Source organism: Falco cherrug, chromosome 8 (assembly GCF_023634085.1).
Source record: "Falco cherrug isolate bFalChe1 chromosome 8, bFalChe1.pri, whole genome shotgun sequence".
Classification (NCBI taxonomy): domain Eukaryota; kingdom Metazoa; phylum Chordata; class Aves; order Falconiformes; family Falconidae; genus Falco; species Falco cherrug.
Window position 1 is genome coordinate 1,651,677 of NC_073704.1, and position 16,499 is coordinate 1,668,175.

The 16,499-nt window shown below is 38.8% G+C and overlaps 1 protein-coding gene across 2 annotated transcripts in view; it reads left to right on the forward strand.

Annotated features, from left to right (window-relative positions):
* The first annotated feature begins 530 nt into the window (after positions 1–530).
* Positions 531–16,499, forward strand: part of RFTN2 (raftlin family member 2) — a 37,358-nt gene continuing 21,389 nt past the window's right edge. Inside the window, exons 1-6 of one of the 2 annotated variants that reach the window (XM_005440476.4) lie at positions 531–682; positions 1,074–1,278; positions 6,246–6,429; positions 8,215–8,326; positions 11,073–11,385; positions 14,528–14,728. In XM_005440476.4, coding sequence (XP_005440533.1) covers positions 1,140–1,278; positions 6,246–6,429; positions 8,215–8,326; positions 11,073–11,385; positions 14,528–14,728 — 949 coding nt within the window. In that variant the 5' untranslated portion in view covers positions 531–682; positions 1,074–1,139. The remainder of the gene's footprint in view (positions 683–1,073; positions 1,279–6,245; positions 6,430–8,214; positions 8,327–11,072; positions 11,386–14,527; positions 14,729–16,499) is intronic. The other variant, XM_027807100.2, reaches the window with a different exon arrangement.

Sequence of the window (16,499 nt, forward strand, 5' to 3'; positions counted from 1 at the left end):
TTTCCCAGGCATTACCATGGTCTGCATCAGGCGTAGTACAGTTACAAATGACTTGCAGTAGGTAATGGAAGAGTAATTAGAGCCTTTGAAATGATACTAAATTTTAGGGATTTAAAAGAAAAATGTATTTAGGAAGCAGTGTCGAAAGTCTGTGGCTGTACCAGCTGAGGTCAGCCTGACAGAGAAGATTGTGGTTGTTAATGCGCATGAAAAATGGGGAACAAAGTCTTGTAACTATATTCATATATGAACATTGAAAAAGTCTTTCTGATTTGAAATGAGGAATATTTCAGTGTCATTTTTGGTGTTTATCAAAACCAGGTGCCTAAGTTGATCTTAGTGATGTAGATTCTTACTGATTTTCTTGACAAATTTCTTTACTACCTATTTTTACATTATTACAGTATATTACACTGTGTTCATGTGTGGTTTTTCTCTGGAAGAAAGTTCCTGTGGAAAGGAAATAGGAACCAAACTTTGAAATCTAAAATAAGGACTAAACTGCTTTTCATTTACTTTTCTACCCTTTGAGATGCCAGAAGCAATTTCCTCTTGAAGCTGACTTCCTTTCTGGAAATGATTTTCGTCTCCAACCATGTTGAGGCTCTTTTCGTGTTCTTTCATTCTGATTAACTTGTTTTTTTCCCCTCTGACTTCCCACTGCAGTTGAGAACTTCTGGAGGTAAGTAATTGCAGACCAGTTTCTCTCTAACTTTCTTTTTCAGTTCTTCTCCCCCCTATAGCCCCCCCTCGCCCAGTCAGTCTAGAAGGACAAACAAAGCACTATTGGTGTCCTCTGCAAGAGAGCACTGATAGGGGGCTGGCTGTAAATTGACGTGGCATGGAAAATCTCTGCTAGTTTGTAGCAGCTCTAAGGCTGCAGAATCAAGCCTACTCTTGCCAAGTTTGTAGCTTGAAATCATCGCGGGCTTACCATTTCTATATAAAAAATGAATGGAAAGTACCTTTGCTTTTTGATTTGGGAACCGGACTTTTTCTCTCTTTGGATTTACAGCTAATAGAAAGCAAAGTCAAAGGGAATTATTTGATTGCTTTTTTTTTTTATCCTGTAGCGAGAGCGACAGATCTTGCTGCTCCCCCCACCTTTTCCTGCGATTTAATCATTTGCAGATCTTGCCATGGGGTGCGGACTGAGAAAGCTGGAAGACCCAGATGATAGCAGCCCTGGAAAAATCTTTTCTACATTGAAGAGACCACAAGTTGAAACAAAGACAGATTCTGCTTATGAATACGTATTGCTGGATTTTACGTTGGAAGGTATCATTTTATGTTGTATTTTTACTATTCTGAGACAGCAAGGAATAGGATTTAACTTAGTTCTGTCTTGTTTGACTTACAGTAAATCCTAGATACTTTTACAAAGCTAGCCAAAATGTAAGACTTTTATTTTGAAATACAAATCATGACGAAGGTCCTCACTTATATAAAATTACAGTGGAAACTACTGAAGTATTTTTAACAACCAAACCCCCCAAATTACACAACTGTCCCTGTTAAGGAAGCTGGCTAAACTGTTAGAAATTTTCCTAGTTTCCTGTGAGTCAGATACTGCTATCCATACTCACTTTGAATAATGGGTGTCCGAATTCAGTGTGACGGTTCAGAAAATACACTGTGCTTGAGCCTTAATTGAATAACAAGTTTTAAAAATGCACTCAACTTCCGAAAACAGGCTGTCATTGTCCGTGTTACTTTATGCAGAAGTAAGTCTGTTTCTTAGTTGTATACCAAGAGTAGCCTCCCCCCCAGCCTCTTGGTAGATACTTTAGAGTCTTACAGTTTCATCAGTATTTTCTTCCAAATGCTTTACTTCTCGTTGTTGAATAGTCTTTTGAAATCGTGACCAAAATGAAACAAAATTTGTATGCGTAGCTGGAGGCAGACAGTACTCTGTGGGATACTTCCTTCCCGAGGGTGTCCCGTCTCTTAACAGAGCAACTCCCTGTTCCACAAAGTTGAAAACATAAACAAGCCCAGATGGCTGCCCTCTGAGAACAGACAGCTCAGTTTTACCCTCACTTTGTAGTAACTTGCATTTTATAACAACCCAGTCCGCTGGAAATGCTTAATAACGAGGATTTGAAGTAAATGCAATTGCTAGAAGGGTTTGATAGAGAGAAAGTGTAAGTGCATGTCTTGTTAACGTTTTCAGGAACTTTTTCATGAACAAAACTTGGCCTCTGCTTACTTTTAACTCTAAATTAGAGGACTGTATTTTTTTTAAAAAAATACATCAATCTGTTCATTGAAAAACTGCAAGATACTAATATAAGCCAGTTTTTGACATCCAACTGTATTTGTTCTGTTTATTTACACAAATAAAAGAGTTTCTCACTGGCTTGTTCTTTGTGAAGAAATAAGACTTTGTGTTGAGTAGTAGTGGGAACATAGTGGAAATAAAACTAGGCTGCCTAGTGCATAAATGAATTAGCTACTCATCTACTGATAATAGGGTAATAAAACTTTTTTCTGAGACTGAGGAGCATTTAGTGCTTTTAAATAATATGTTTTCTGGATAGTGTTGTGTTTTACAGTAACAAGTTTCTGGAAGGATTTGTTGTGAAGGTGGTTGTGACTTTTAAGAAAAAGCACTTCAAACAAGTGCAGGTAAAGGTGCACACCTGTATTTTAATAACCTATTGGTACAGCAGTAAAGATTAATTTTCTCCTATTTAGTCTCATATTCAAAAGTGCTTAGCTTTAGTGACTTTATGTGGAATTATGAGTGCTAAATAACAGTGAGATCAGTTTCAGATAGTTACCTAACTTACAGGTTTCTGACTGTAAGCAAGTAGATTTGTAGGCAGAGGTATCTTTCTGCTGAATGGTTCTAGCTGTGTGCATATTTGAACTGACAATATTTTTTTGTTTAGAGTCTCTACTTTTTAGAGCTAAGATAGTGAATACAGGAAAAAAATGGTGTACATACTGTCTTGGAGGCATTTCTGAGTTCTGTCTGCTTATGAAGTGTGGAGACTGGCTAAAGTACTGTGGGGAATATGCTGGGGTGTTGGGTGGGTTTTTTTTCTTTTCTCTACCCTAATCAACTCACTGACATACTTGTTGCCACTTGAATATCCTTTGGCTAAATGAATCCTAAGAAAGAGCCTTTCATCACTTCAGACCAAAGTTAGTTTTCACTCTGCTGTCAAGTTGTGTTGTCTTCATGGCACTCTGTGTTTGCTGATTTCCAGAGGAAAATCTTCCCCAACATCTGAGATTTCTGTTTGCCTGAGTGACTTGTTACCACTGGATCTTGCAGCAAGTAAAACAGAAAATCTGCACTTAGTATCCTTTATAAAATCCTACAGCAAGCCATGCCCTGCATTAAGAGAAAAGCATAGCAAGCATAAATTTGTTATTTCAATTTAATATACCTTGTTGTCTGCTTCATCAGATTCATGCTATGTGAAGTTGAAGTGAGCCTGCTGGGGAGACTTTCAGGAGTCCCTGATAACTCCCAAGCCACGATGCAGATTAGGTCAACCATGCTGTAGTCTAAATTTGCTGGCTGGAGACCTTGTGCATCTTAACTAGTTATCAGCAGTGTATTGTACTTTAGCTTCTCCCCTCCTTGTCCCTGAAATATTCCATCCCTACTGTAAAAATCACTTTGAGTTGCGTGGAGGTGGTTCTGCATCAGGAGAATCCCAGACAAGAAAATGACAGCCAATGTTTTATTTTGGTGGGATTTAATAGTACAGAAGAAAGGGAGCAGTGGACTCTGAAGTGTAGTTTTAAATGCCTGTCAAGGATTGTAAATTCTACAGTCTCAATCATGAGGTATATCTCAGTTACAAAAAACAGTTGATATTTTTTGAGGTCAGTTTAAACCATAGAGTAGGGATACTTCTACTCAAGCAGGATGGTTACACTTTTTCCACAACCCTCCTATTAGGGAAGAGAAAGAGTATTCATGCAGCCCACTAAGATGACATGCTGTGAAGTTCTTGTCGCTCTGACTAATAGTATGAATATGTATGAAGTCACTGTTTTGTTGTCATCTTCAATATCATGTATCTGAAGTTTATTACACAGCTAGCAAGTTAGCTGTAGTTCTGTTATTTTTAAGTGTTTTGGCTACCTGTTGACAGCAGATCAGGAAGGGAATTTTCTTAATGAAAAATGGTTAAAAGATATTTGCAGAATCAGTGAACTGGTGATCACGTTGCATATGTTCCTGCTTTTTTGGCTTGTGGACTATATAAGGTTATTTCTTCAATAAATATTTAATGTCTCCTACATTTACTGTGAGTGGAATCATGGGATGGAGGTGTTACTAAGTGCCAGATACCATCCATGTGTGAAAGGGAGGGCTGTGATGTAGTGTCTGCTAAAAAAAAAAGGGGGGGGGGGGGCAAGGAAGTGTGAGAACATGCAACAGCCCAGTCCCTGTGACCGAGAATGGCACAGTTGACATTAATAGGTCGAGTTTCCTAGTTCTTAGCAATAAACCCTCAATATGTATGTTAGTGGTACATATTATTCTGGTTTCTCTTTGTAGCTTTTCTGAGCTGTTAAGGCTTTTATAGCAACAAGCAAAGTAGGCCTCCATTCCTGTTTCCCTTTAGTAGAAGTTGGTATTTAAAAGCATTTGAGTGTTGCAGAACATTAGCTTCTGGTGTTTTGTTGGTTGGTTCATTTAAAAACTCCTCCATAATGTATATGGATCAGTATTATCCCTATTTTACAGTGGGAAAACAGTATAGAGATTGATGTTTTGCAGAACATCACTCATGAACCAGCAGAATTCTAATTCAGTTTATTAAAATAAAAGATTTAGGCAAACTGAAGATTTATAATTCCGGTTGATGATACTTTAAACCACTAGGATAGGTAGACTTTGTGACTTGCGGTGTCTTTGATAAAGTCTTTAAATTCCTTGCTGTTGCCCACCTACAGCATAGGGCAGGTAGATAAGAGGATGTAAGAACATGAAATAAACTCTTAAAGAGCACATTTACAGTGTGGTGAGTGAGATTTATGTCATTGCATTTATCTGTTCTTTTTTCTTTTTTATAATATTTTTTAAATTACAGAATCAAAGTAGAATTAGTGTATTTAATTTTCAGGTTTTTGTATTGTTTGAAAGGGAATGTTTAGAGTAGCGTGTTAAAATGTTTGTAGCTCAGAAAAAGTTTTGTGAGCTCACTTAATTCCAAATGAGGCACCCTTTAATACAGTTGAACACTGGTCTTAATGCACTTAAAGTCTTGCAAAGAGAAGGACCCATCAGAACACAAAAAAGTATGTCACTTGCAGCAAGGGTTGCTGATGGAGACCATAAAATTCCAAGCCAAGCAGTCTTTGTTCTAAGAGTTCATATCTGCAAACGATGAAAATTTTGATGATGGCAAATATATGCTGGCATAATTACTCTCCAGTTACTGTCTGTATATGAGTATTAAATTCCTGATTTTTGAGAGCATCTGCAATACAGCTAGAGTTCAGGGGAACAGGAAATACTGGCCATCAGACTGACTGCAGCACAGTACATCATTGATTAACTGTGGGCTCTTCCTTTTCTCTGGGCAATAGCTGTGGATCAAAAAAGATTCCCCCGAAAGTTTTCCCTTGATTTGTGTCGTTTCCCCCAGTAACTATGTAGTACCTAGCTGCTGCCTGTTGACTGAGATTTTAACATAGTCCAGTAGGCCTTAGTACATGGGCCTAAGTAAGCTCTGTGATGCCATCTTGATTTCTAAGGAGGATCCCTCAGAGTGTGTATGAGCATTTCCAACCCAGAATCCACAGATCACTTCTAAGGGATACAAATTTTTTTTTTTTAAAGAAAAACAAACCAGTTGTTCTAGGCTTGAATTCATTGTCCAGAAATTTACCCTACAACTGGGATTGAAGGATACTGCTTCAGTACGTTTAAGGCTTTGGCTAGACAAAATAGTTGCGTAGTTAAGTTCAGACCCATTATGTGTTTAGATGTCGACGCAGCTCCTAAATTAGCTTGGCAAAGCTTAGGTCCAACAGAAAGTGTTGCCAAATAGATTAAAAATAGATCATATTAACTTGTAAAAATTTGTCCTTCAGCTACTTGGGTACTGTTGAATTAGCTGTGAATCTGCTTTTTCTTGTATAAATAGAACTGTAGGTTTTTTATTAAATGCCTTGGTTAGATTTTGTGTGGGTTATATAAAAGGAACTCGCCCCAAAAGTATGTGGCTATACACAGTATCATATGCTTCTCTGCTGCTTTTAATGTGTTTTAGCTTCCTCAAATCCAGAAGTTATCAAGATCAGTTCTGTGTTGGATATAGCATCTAAGGTGGAAGAATATTACAGCAAAGGATATGTCGTAGGAGCTGTTCATCCTATTCTACTGCCAGTTGGATGTAGAAGGAATTTCCCTGCAAGTCACATGTATCGAGTGGTACTTTCACGATTAAAATTAAGGTAACAGTGAAACAATTTGAATACATTGATCCATTACTTAAGCCATTTCTAAATGGGTGGTTCCACATGCATAATTTATTATCAGCTCAAAATGGGCACCTCAGAGAATGAAATACCTTTTTAAAGAAGGAACTGTTAAGCAAGTTAGTAATGTTTTATTAATTGAAGCTAAGCACGCAGTAGGGGAATGTTTACTTTGCTTTGGTAAATGCTCAAAAAAACCTCCAAACTTGCTTATTATAATTTGTGGGAAGATAAATTGTTCGGTTACCTTTCTATTTTTAATACATTTTTATAATGAAGTATCATCTTGGAACCTGCAGCAAATCTACGATTAAACAAAACACTAGGAGAGTAATAAGCTGCTTTAAATTATCTCGGTTTTGTTTTTTCTTCATTTTTCAAACTTTCATGTTTTCACTTTTCCCGTAAGAGCATTATTCAGAGAAAATGACCTATAAAGTGTGAATTAGTCTGTCAGAGATAGTTTATTTTTCCTTCTTAGTAAGAAGGAAATAATTGCTCTGTGATTGGAGGTCATACAAAAGCTTGGTTTTGACACTGGGGGAGAGTCAAGAGTTTGTGTTTATGTTCCAGCACCACAGTCTTTGTTTATTACTCCTGTTTTCACTGCGTTGTAATCACCATGTGATCATAAAGAAAATGTACAAAGAAATTTTGCTGTTAGTTCTTTGAATGCGAAGGTGGTAACTTGTTCTTACTTTGAATTAACTCAAAGTGGATCTCTTACTGTGTTAAGAGCTGTCAACGCTTCCCCTGCTCTCCTGAGTCCTAGTGCAATGTGCAAAGGTTCTCATTTTCTTCTGGAAGTGCCCCTGCCACTCCAGTCATGCTTCTGTGAAACATGGCACGTTTGAGGGAGCTTCTCAAACACTTTGCTTAAACAAGCATTGTCCATGGTATTTGCTGTTCATACAACTTACTTTATACGTTCATCTGCAAACAAAGTGAGTGTCGGCCATGTGGGCAAATGCAGGAGTAAGAAAAGCAGAATACTTGCTCTTTGCAGCTGAGGCTTCGAAGAATTTGAGTGTCTCTGATGTTTCATTCGGAAGCAAAAGATTGTGTGAAGAAGTATCGAATGAAATTCCATTCTACTGCTGATATACACCAAATGTTGTTGTCAGAGTAATAACTGAACTGGCTTTAGATAAAACATGATGAATACTGTTCTTTAAATGGAAGGTAAAGCTTGTCAGATTCTCAGATCTGAGTGATTTAAACATTTCTGAACCCAAAGTAAAATTGTTAGTGCATTGTATTTCTAGTATTTGCCTACGCTGTATTTCATACAGTAGCTGCAACTCTGCTTTAGCTTAAAAAACTCAACAGCAGCATGTTAACAGTGTAAAAGTACCATTTCTATTCCTGGTGTGTTTCCTACAAAACTAAACCTCTTTTGTGCTTGCTGTTTATAGCTTAAACTTGTAATTTTTGCATTGTTGGAGATTTTGGGGTTTATTTATTACAAAAGCAGGGCTGTTTGTCAATAAAGCTCGGTTTCCAAAAGATGTCTATTAACAGTCTTCAGATTAAATTCCTGCTAAATATTCATATTCTTCTCCTGACATTGTAATACACAGTACCTGCCACTTTGTGTGAGAATCACAACAAAACACCAAAACCCACTGAGTTCTAAGTAAAAGTATGAAGAGGCATTGCCAGGATTTCATTCATAACTATTCCAAAAGAATTCTATATGCAAGCATTTGCCCAAGTTAGTGGCAAGCTACTGACAAAGACCGCTTTCTTTCTGTGTTCTAGCCAGAAGCATGCAGCACCCAGAGGACAAAGGCACCCCAGGCTGGTGATTGAGGAATGTCCTTTAATGTATGAAACACTGACAAATGAGGTAGTGAAAGAACTGTTAGAAAAGGTAATGGAGGGTTTTATTAAACTTCTCTTCCAATTTTAATTTTTACTGTACACGTAAGTTATATTTAGTGGTTGAAGGGGGTTTTTAGTTTTGAGTTTTAACACTGGTTTATTTCAGAGAAGCTACAAAGTCTCTTCTTGCTGTGAAAGGAGTTATTTTTTCTGCACTAGTTGCTTTTTCTAATGTAAGACTTGGTACTGAACCCTGTAAAGCTTTGGGAGACTGGGCGTTCACACCACTGAAAGCAGAATCAGGCCCAAACTCTCAGTCAGTCTTTATAAAATACTGGTGTGATAGCTTTTTTTGGAATTAATATTTTTTTAAAAATCCAAAGTTTTATGTTGTTCTGGGTTAAGTAAGATATTCCTGATGAATATGAATATATTCAATTTCTAAAAAAGACTTTCTTCGTTCTTTAACAAATACAAAAAACACAGTAACTGTACTAAATGTTTACTTGGCACAGCCTTTAAAAAAAATATCTTATAGTTAAAGAAAACTAAACTTCCACTGGAATGCAAGCTCCAGTTCTCATTCTTTTTGTGTTTAACTTCCTCTGCAAAATTGAAGACTTGCCGAAACAGGAAACTATTGTTATTACAAGAGTTAGTGATATCTTTTACATTAGTTGCCAGGGAAAGAAGTAGAGGAAAAAAGCATATTGGAGATCTTTAATAATGTTTGAAATTATCAGAGTTGTTCAAAACTTCTAAATGGCTTGTTTAAAAATTTTCAGGTATTTTGAATTTAAAAAGGGATTCCATTACCGTTACACTATCTGCATATTGCCAGGCTGGTTGTACAGCATGCCCAACACAAACATTTAAAGGAAAAATACACTTGAAATTAGCAGTGATTCAGTCTTGCAAGCAAATCTGGTGCATAAGTAGTATGTGAAAATAATTTGATTTTAGAATGCTCCCAGTGTTTTAAAAAGACTCAGCCAGTAATCCAGTAAAAAAAAAAAAAAAATTGTTGTTTTTTAAGATCTGAAATAAGACTTCTTGGCACTACAGGAAAAAGGTTGTCATATTACCTCATTTTCTGCATGTTGCTTGTCACATTTAAATTTATTTTGGTTGCCTTAGAAGCAGCAGCTCTGTATCATCACAGTGATTACATACTGTATCATTGCTGTGGTGATACAGTCGTTGATGGTAAGACTTCAGTCTGTTGTGGTACTAAAAAGGGCTTGTAGTACCATCAGCTATGAGTGTTACTCACTCTGTTGATTAATAGTTTATGTGAGTATAACAGGGTAGAGAACCTTCCCTCTACTGCCTGCAGTACTACCCAGGCAATTTCTTCTTTCTGGGCTGGTGTTCCTGTGTTTTCCCAGAAAGACTTGATTGCACAGGGGAGCTTGTAGCACAAGATGTCAGTGGGATCACCTTGCAATGTAGCAGCGCTCCTTATGCCAGCAAAAAAAGCCCTCTCTCCAAAAACAGACGCATCCCAGATGTGGCACATACTCTACAGCTGTATTTTGAGACTTCAGTGCAGATAGAAGACCTACTGCTGGATGAAAGCAGAGTTGAGAGGGTTTTAATTTGCCTCTAGCTCCCTCCTTTCTCTGCTCCTGCACTATTCTCAAGTAATAGTGAAGCTGAGCATCCTCTAAGGGAACCAGGGGATAATGAATCATGGCACATGACAAATATTTCTGTAGTATTAGCAGTCAGTAAGTTTAGTATGACCGGTATCACATGTTCAGAGAAACAATAGTATTTATTGCACTGGTGTGCTGCTTATCACTACAATGCAGCAAGTAAAACACTTTTGATTTGTTGTAAATGGAAGGACTTTCTGTACACTTAAGTCAGTAAAGGGGTTGGCCACCTTTCTTGGCCTGGGTCAGAAGACAAGCTGGAGGACTTCCATTTGCTCTGAAACATGGGCAGTGTGCAAAGACAAGCCACCCTTGTGCAGTGCAGAGCTGTGTCTTCGTTTCCTTCGGAATCAGCTGTTTAGTTAAACAGAACATAAATATACAAGTTGTCTTTTTTAAAAAAAAAAAAAATAAATAGTCATGTGAGATTCCAGAATCACACTGCAGATAAAATGGGATAGAGTTGCTAGGGGCAGGGGGCAGGCCGGGCCCAGGGCCCGAGGCCACCGTGTGAGGGTCCCCAGGGCTCAGCGCCGGGCCCTGCCCGCGGGTCACCCCAGCCCCAGGCAGCGCCGCAGGCCGGGGCACAGCGGCTGGGCAGGGCCGGGGGGAAAGGGCCCGGGGGGGCGGCTGGGGCCGGCTGGGCACCAGCCCCCGGCCTGCCCGGGTGGCCGAGGCGGCCGGCAGCGCCCTGGCTGGTGTCCGGAGCGGCGTGGCCGGCAGGGCCGGGGCAGGGAGCGTGCCCTGCGCTGGGCACCGGTGCGGCCGCCCCTCGGGCCCCGGGGCAGCTTCGGGCCCCTCACGTCAGGGGGGACGCGGAGGGGCTGGAGCGTGTCCGGAGCGAGGGGGGGGTCGGTCCCTTCTCCCCGGGAACGAGCGGCAGGACAAGGGGAAACGGCGTCGAGTTGCGCCAGGGGAGGGTTAGGCCGGGCGTGAGGGAGCCGGGAACAGGCCGCCCAGGGAGGCGGCGGAGCCCCCACCCCGGAGGGGTTCACAAGACGTGCCGCTGCGGTGCTTGGGGACATGGCTGAGCGGTGGGCTGGGCACTGCTGGGGTAACGGGTGGGCTCCGTCATCTCAGAGGTCTTCCAACCTGAGCGATTCTGTGATTTTATGATATATTTCTTTTGTAATACAGGTTAACGAAGCTGCTAAAAGAGGAAAGAAGTTTGTGGGATTTCTAACCCAACATTTTCCTCAACCTAAAGCCTGTAATGGAACAAGCACAGATGGAAATGCAGAGCTGGAATCCACACTGGGCAGAAGAAATAGGGAACACGGAAGAAAAAATTCTGATGAAAACTATAGAAACTGGAATGAAGGGACCTTGAGTGGTCAGTCATCTGAGAGTGGGATAGAGGAAGAACTGCAAGGCGAAAGCAGTCTGTTACAAGATGCAGATTTCCAGTTTGGAAAAGAAGTCAGCCCTGTTAAACCACGAAAAGGAGACGGTAATAATGCGGATTGTTTATTGCAGAAATAAGGCATTTTATTGAGCTGTTATTTTAAAAAGGGGTTGGAAAAAAACAGAGCAGCATGTTCTGTTGTATCAGATACTGATTTGGAACGTGCATCTTCCTTGAATGCATATGTATTTCCTAAAAAGTTGCCAGTTGAAGAAACAAGAAATGTTTACCTTCTGCTCTGTGTATGCGTGAACTGTGGTAATATTTTAAAATGACATTTCATTTTTCATACAGAATATTACAAATGTACTGTTAAAAATATAATTTTGTATTATATATGTGCAAATATATATAATAAAATAACAATAATGTAAATAACTATAAATATTAATAACTATATAATTTATTTAAATGTACATAACTAAAAGTAATACAGTAATAATTAATAATGTAAATAACTAATAATATAAAAATACTGTTAAAATTGTAATTTAAAGATAAAGTAAAAAAAACAAATAAACCCCCCCAAAATCACCCACAGTCTAATTCTGATTTCAGATGTTGTGCAAGCAGGTAGACGTTTTTGCTTGATACGTGCATAACAAATATGTGACAGTAAAAATCTTTTCAAAGGATGCAATTGTTTTAAAATCTTTTCCTAAATACATACAGCTTTCACTTACTCCTAATATTAAATCATAAACATGTAATGGATTTCCAAGAATATGTTATGATTCTAGTTCTGCCTGTTTCAAAACTGACAACAAAGAGAGACCCTTCCAGCTAGAGCTGGAATTTTACGTGCTTCTGGCCAATTCACATAATGTACAGCAACCAAATCCGTACATAATGGATTCTTTCTGGTTAACATGCCTTCAAGAAGCATCCTGAAAGAGATCACGTAAATTAATGCATTGACCGTGAAATCAAAGAGGATAATTGTTACAAAACGAATTTACACTAGAGAAAATTAAGCATTAAAAGGATGTATAGGAAGGAAAAGTATCATTGAAAAATGTTGGTGCTGTGGTAAGTACTTGGTTGTAGAAGAATCTGAGATACTTAGGGTAGTCTGTGTGAGAGACTGCCTGAAACAGTGACTTCTGATACCGAAGCACCAAGGCCTCCTGGCTTGCTAGGGAGGAAGGGTGAAAAAGAGGTAGTAATCCAAAGCATGAGAGCTAACACAAGATAGTATTGTGTAGGAAGCAGGCAGCATGGAACTTTTCATGTCACATTGCGTTTTGACGTAATAGGTTCTTCCCTGATGGACGCGTTTTAATTGCTCTCAGAAGCAACATTTTCACTTTCCAATTAAGAGTTAAGCACTCTCTCTGGTTTGTAGACTGTCAGGATAATGACTCTAAGCAGTGAGATAATTAATGTCCCTCTTACTTTCAACACTTGAATTAAAGCAGTTCTAGTACAAGTAACTCTTTATAGCATCATCTGTTAAAGCTTAACTCTTTCCTTACAGCTTGAAATAGTGGGTTTGCTATTTGTAGCAGAATAGAAATCTTGTAAGTAAAAAGTGGAAGACACTTGGTTCTGTTATGGAGCTTTGTTCATGCAGACTGGTGTGACCAGGTCAGTTAGTAACCAGTGTATCCTCTACATGCAGTGTTCTTGGGAAATTCTTCAAAAAGCTTTGGCAAGGATATGCCAGGCTTCTCTGTACTGGTCAGATAGTAAAGTTATTTGAGTTCATACAACAAAACTTCTGAGAACTTAACCACCTTTCTTTATAAGTGTTGTATGTAACCATCATTTTAAAAAATACTGATGGAGTTTTCAAATGCCTTAGGTGCATGTAGGTATGCCACTTCAATATGCCATTTCTATTTGGGTCTGGTCAAAGGATGCAAAACTGTGTCAGAGTTCTAGATTTTGGGGATCATAACCTGTGAATTTTGATTGTTTATAAAATACACCACTTGCAGAGGCAAATTTCTGATACACATGAGCAATTGAATAATTGCAGCAGCAAATTATTTTTTTTCTGAAGAACAAATATAAAAGTGATCTCACTTTACTATATGGGAAAGGAAATGAAGGTTTATCAGGATAAACACGTTTATGCTAATACAACCACCTGTGGAGGTGATAAAAGTAAAACTGTATAGAAAGGGGCGAGTCATTTCTTAGTGACAGAGTTCAAAGTTTTGTCCTGAATTTACCTTATTCTAGGCACCTGATGTCACTTGCAGTGGGTGTGGTAACACCTCTCAAAACAATCCCAGAGATTGATTCAGACCACTTACAGTCCACATCCTACTTGGGAAATTTAAATCTTGCTCTGTTTCTGGAGCTTAGAGAGCTAGAATCTTAAGTGGGGTCATCTAAACCAAGATCCTTTGTTTTGACAATGTGATTACTTCAGCTTTCTAGAGGTTGGTTTTTGTTGGTTTAGGCTGCTCAGATGTTGAAGTATTAGACAATCTGAGAGCATTTTTTGGCAACTGCTTTGTGTTACTTTTCCACAGTAATAACATACACGTGACTGTATTTGTACAATATTTTTGTATAGCTAGGACTTCACAACTTCTCACCAGTAGCTTCATAAAATGCTGTGTATTTGTGATTTTTAATTTCTGATGAATGCCTGTTAATGACTGTTTTTGTAACAGCACTGTATTAACGCCTAGATACAAAAAACATTTGAGGATATGCAGATGTCATACGTGTAACTTGCATATTCATTAGTTACTGTGTGGGAAACCCCACTAATTACACCAGTACTTAAGTAATCATCAGAAAATAATGGGTAAAATCAATACCGTACTAGGCATTCCTAATATTTAACAATTTAGAAAAATATCTTTCATCTTCAGCTGTGGTAATCCCAGATATTTGTAGTCAGAAGTTCCATGAGTAGCAGAAATTAAGCCTGTTTCTGCTGGGTTTTTCTTAGCTCTAGTGTATTTTCTGTATGCAAAGCCACCTACCTAAAAGGTCCAGTGACAACCTGACTGTAATATGTTCAAATTTTTCTCATATCCCAGAGCATACCCACCTCACACCTTGACCTGAATGTGTTTAGGGCTCCAGCTGATACAGTCACATCAGGAAACAATCCTTAAAAATTTTTTAGAATTAGAAAACCGTGTTGAAGTAAGAGATTAGTAATATTTTTATTTTGGTGCACTGTCTTCCAGAGGTTCATTCTTCTTCCTTTTTCTTTCCTTAGACAAGCTGTATACAGTCTTCAATGTTTTTGATGATGATTCTACCTGCTGGAACTATCATGAAGGTGTTTTGTCTGTGAAAGTAACAAGAAAGGGGCCAGTTATTAGTACACTGGAAGCAGACTGGCTAGAATTAACCACATTTTACTACAAACAAGGATTGTCCTTAATTGAGTCTTTTGTACACTGGGAAACTTCTAAAGGTGAGTACTGTCCTGGAGTGTCATGTTTTTACTTGTTTATAGTGAATTACATAATTGGCAAGAAATAGCTCATGTTTGGCTCCTTGGTGTGAAGGGCAACGTGTAAACACATTTGGGTAGTCCTTGTAAATTCATAGAAACTGATACCTTGAAATGGAATAACTTGTTTTCTGGGAAGTTACAGCTCTGGATAATTGAAATTTCTGCGTTGTTTCATCGAATTGAGGATTCCCAAAGCAGGAAGGTAGTGTAGTGTTACGATGAAATAACCCTTTTGTGTTAGTTTGTTTTTCTTTGGTTTGTTTTTGTTAAAGGAAAAGATAATGACGGAAAAAAGTCATTAGATACATGGTCCCCTGATGGTCATGTTCTGCTGCTCCCTGTAGATGCTGTGCTGCACTCTGTTGAATATTTCTAATGAGATGAAAGAACACCTTGAGTTGTTAGGTTTAATGGTAAAGTAAGCACAAGTCAGACTTTCCAAGCTTCCTGCTTTCTCTGGCTCTTCCCTGGGCTTAAAAATTCTTTCCAGAATGCCAAATTGCACTAAAATTCAGCTGTTGATCCTGAAGTTTCAGGATGTTTCTGCAGGTTGTTCTGGTCAGATGTGGACATAGGCAGAACAGAGAAATCTGTTTTTGTTCTTGCCTTCAGGTGTAGGCAGATCCTCCGGGACCTTTTCACACAGCTGGAAGAGGGGTCTTCCCTGGTCCCTCCTGCTTCCCATGCTCTTCTGCAGGCATCTGCCAGCTCAGTGAATACTCACATTGTTAACGGTGGTAGAGCTTCAGGCCACACGATTTCCAAATTTTCTTCTTCGTTCTGCCAGTTTCAGTTCATTCTCAGTTTTTGTTCTGGAGAGATCTTACTAGTTCTCTCAGAGTTCCTAGCCTTCACCCTCCTGATGAGGGGACACAAGCCAGTTGTCAGCAGTGCTGCTCCTAGCCCGGGCCCATTGCTGCCCACCCCACTGAGCCCAAAGCCTGCGCTTCGGCGAAGCTGCGAGGCAGAGCTGTACAACTGCTGACAGCAGGAGCAGCTCTTTATTGACTGAAGTATTTTGAACTTGGAATCTCCGTCGCTGGTAAAATGCGTAATTAAGAGATTCATTTGCATTTGAACTGATTTTGCCTGAAAGCCAGAAAATCAGAAGTGTTGCAAAAAATACTATGTAGCTACTGTTGTGCAGTTATTTGACAGTAATGCAAAGAATATGGTAGTACTCTAGTGTCGGGGGAACACACCGAGAGTCCGATATAGTTAATAGTTTCAAATTTTAGGAATTATTATAGTAAGTGGTGTTTGATAGCAAACTTGAAATTCATACTTCGCTGATGTGATACTTTGTGCTTGGATGCATTCATGTCTTGCTTGTTCTAAGTTGGTGTTCCTTTAGAATTGTCTCTGGCAGTTCAGTGAAAGCAAACAAAACACAGGGTTGTAGTGGAGAGAAGTCTTGTAGAAAGTTAGTTGAAAAAGGTTTCAGAGACCTTAATTTTTACAGTACTAAGGCTGATTATAGAGTGCAGTAGTTTACTTAAAGTGGATTTCATAAGTCATTTCACGTCTGCTGCTTAAGTGAATTACACAAGGGCAGAATTATTGGGGGTTTGAGTAGGTTTTATATTTATTGTGTGTCTTATTTAATGCTTTTTTTCTGGTATTCTGATTTAAATTAACATGCATTCAGCATCCCCTTTGCAAGGCTTGGATTAGTAAAGGGCTTAAATAAAAAAAAAGTCTAAACCAAAATCTTTGGATGTTAGATGAT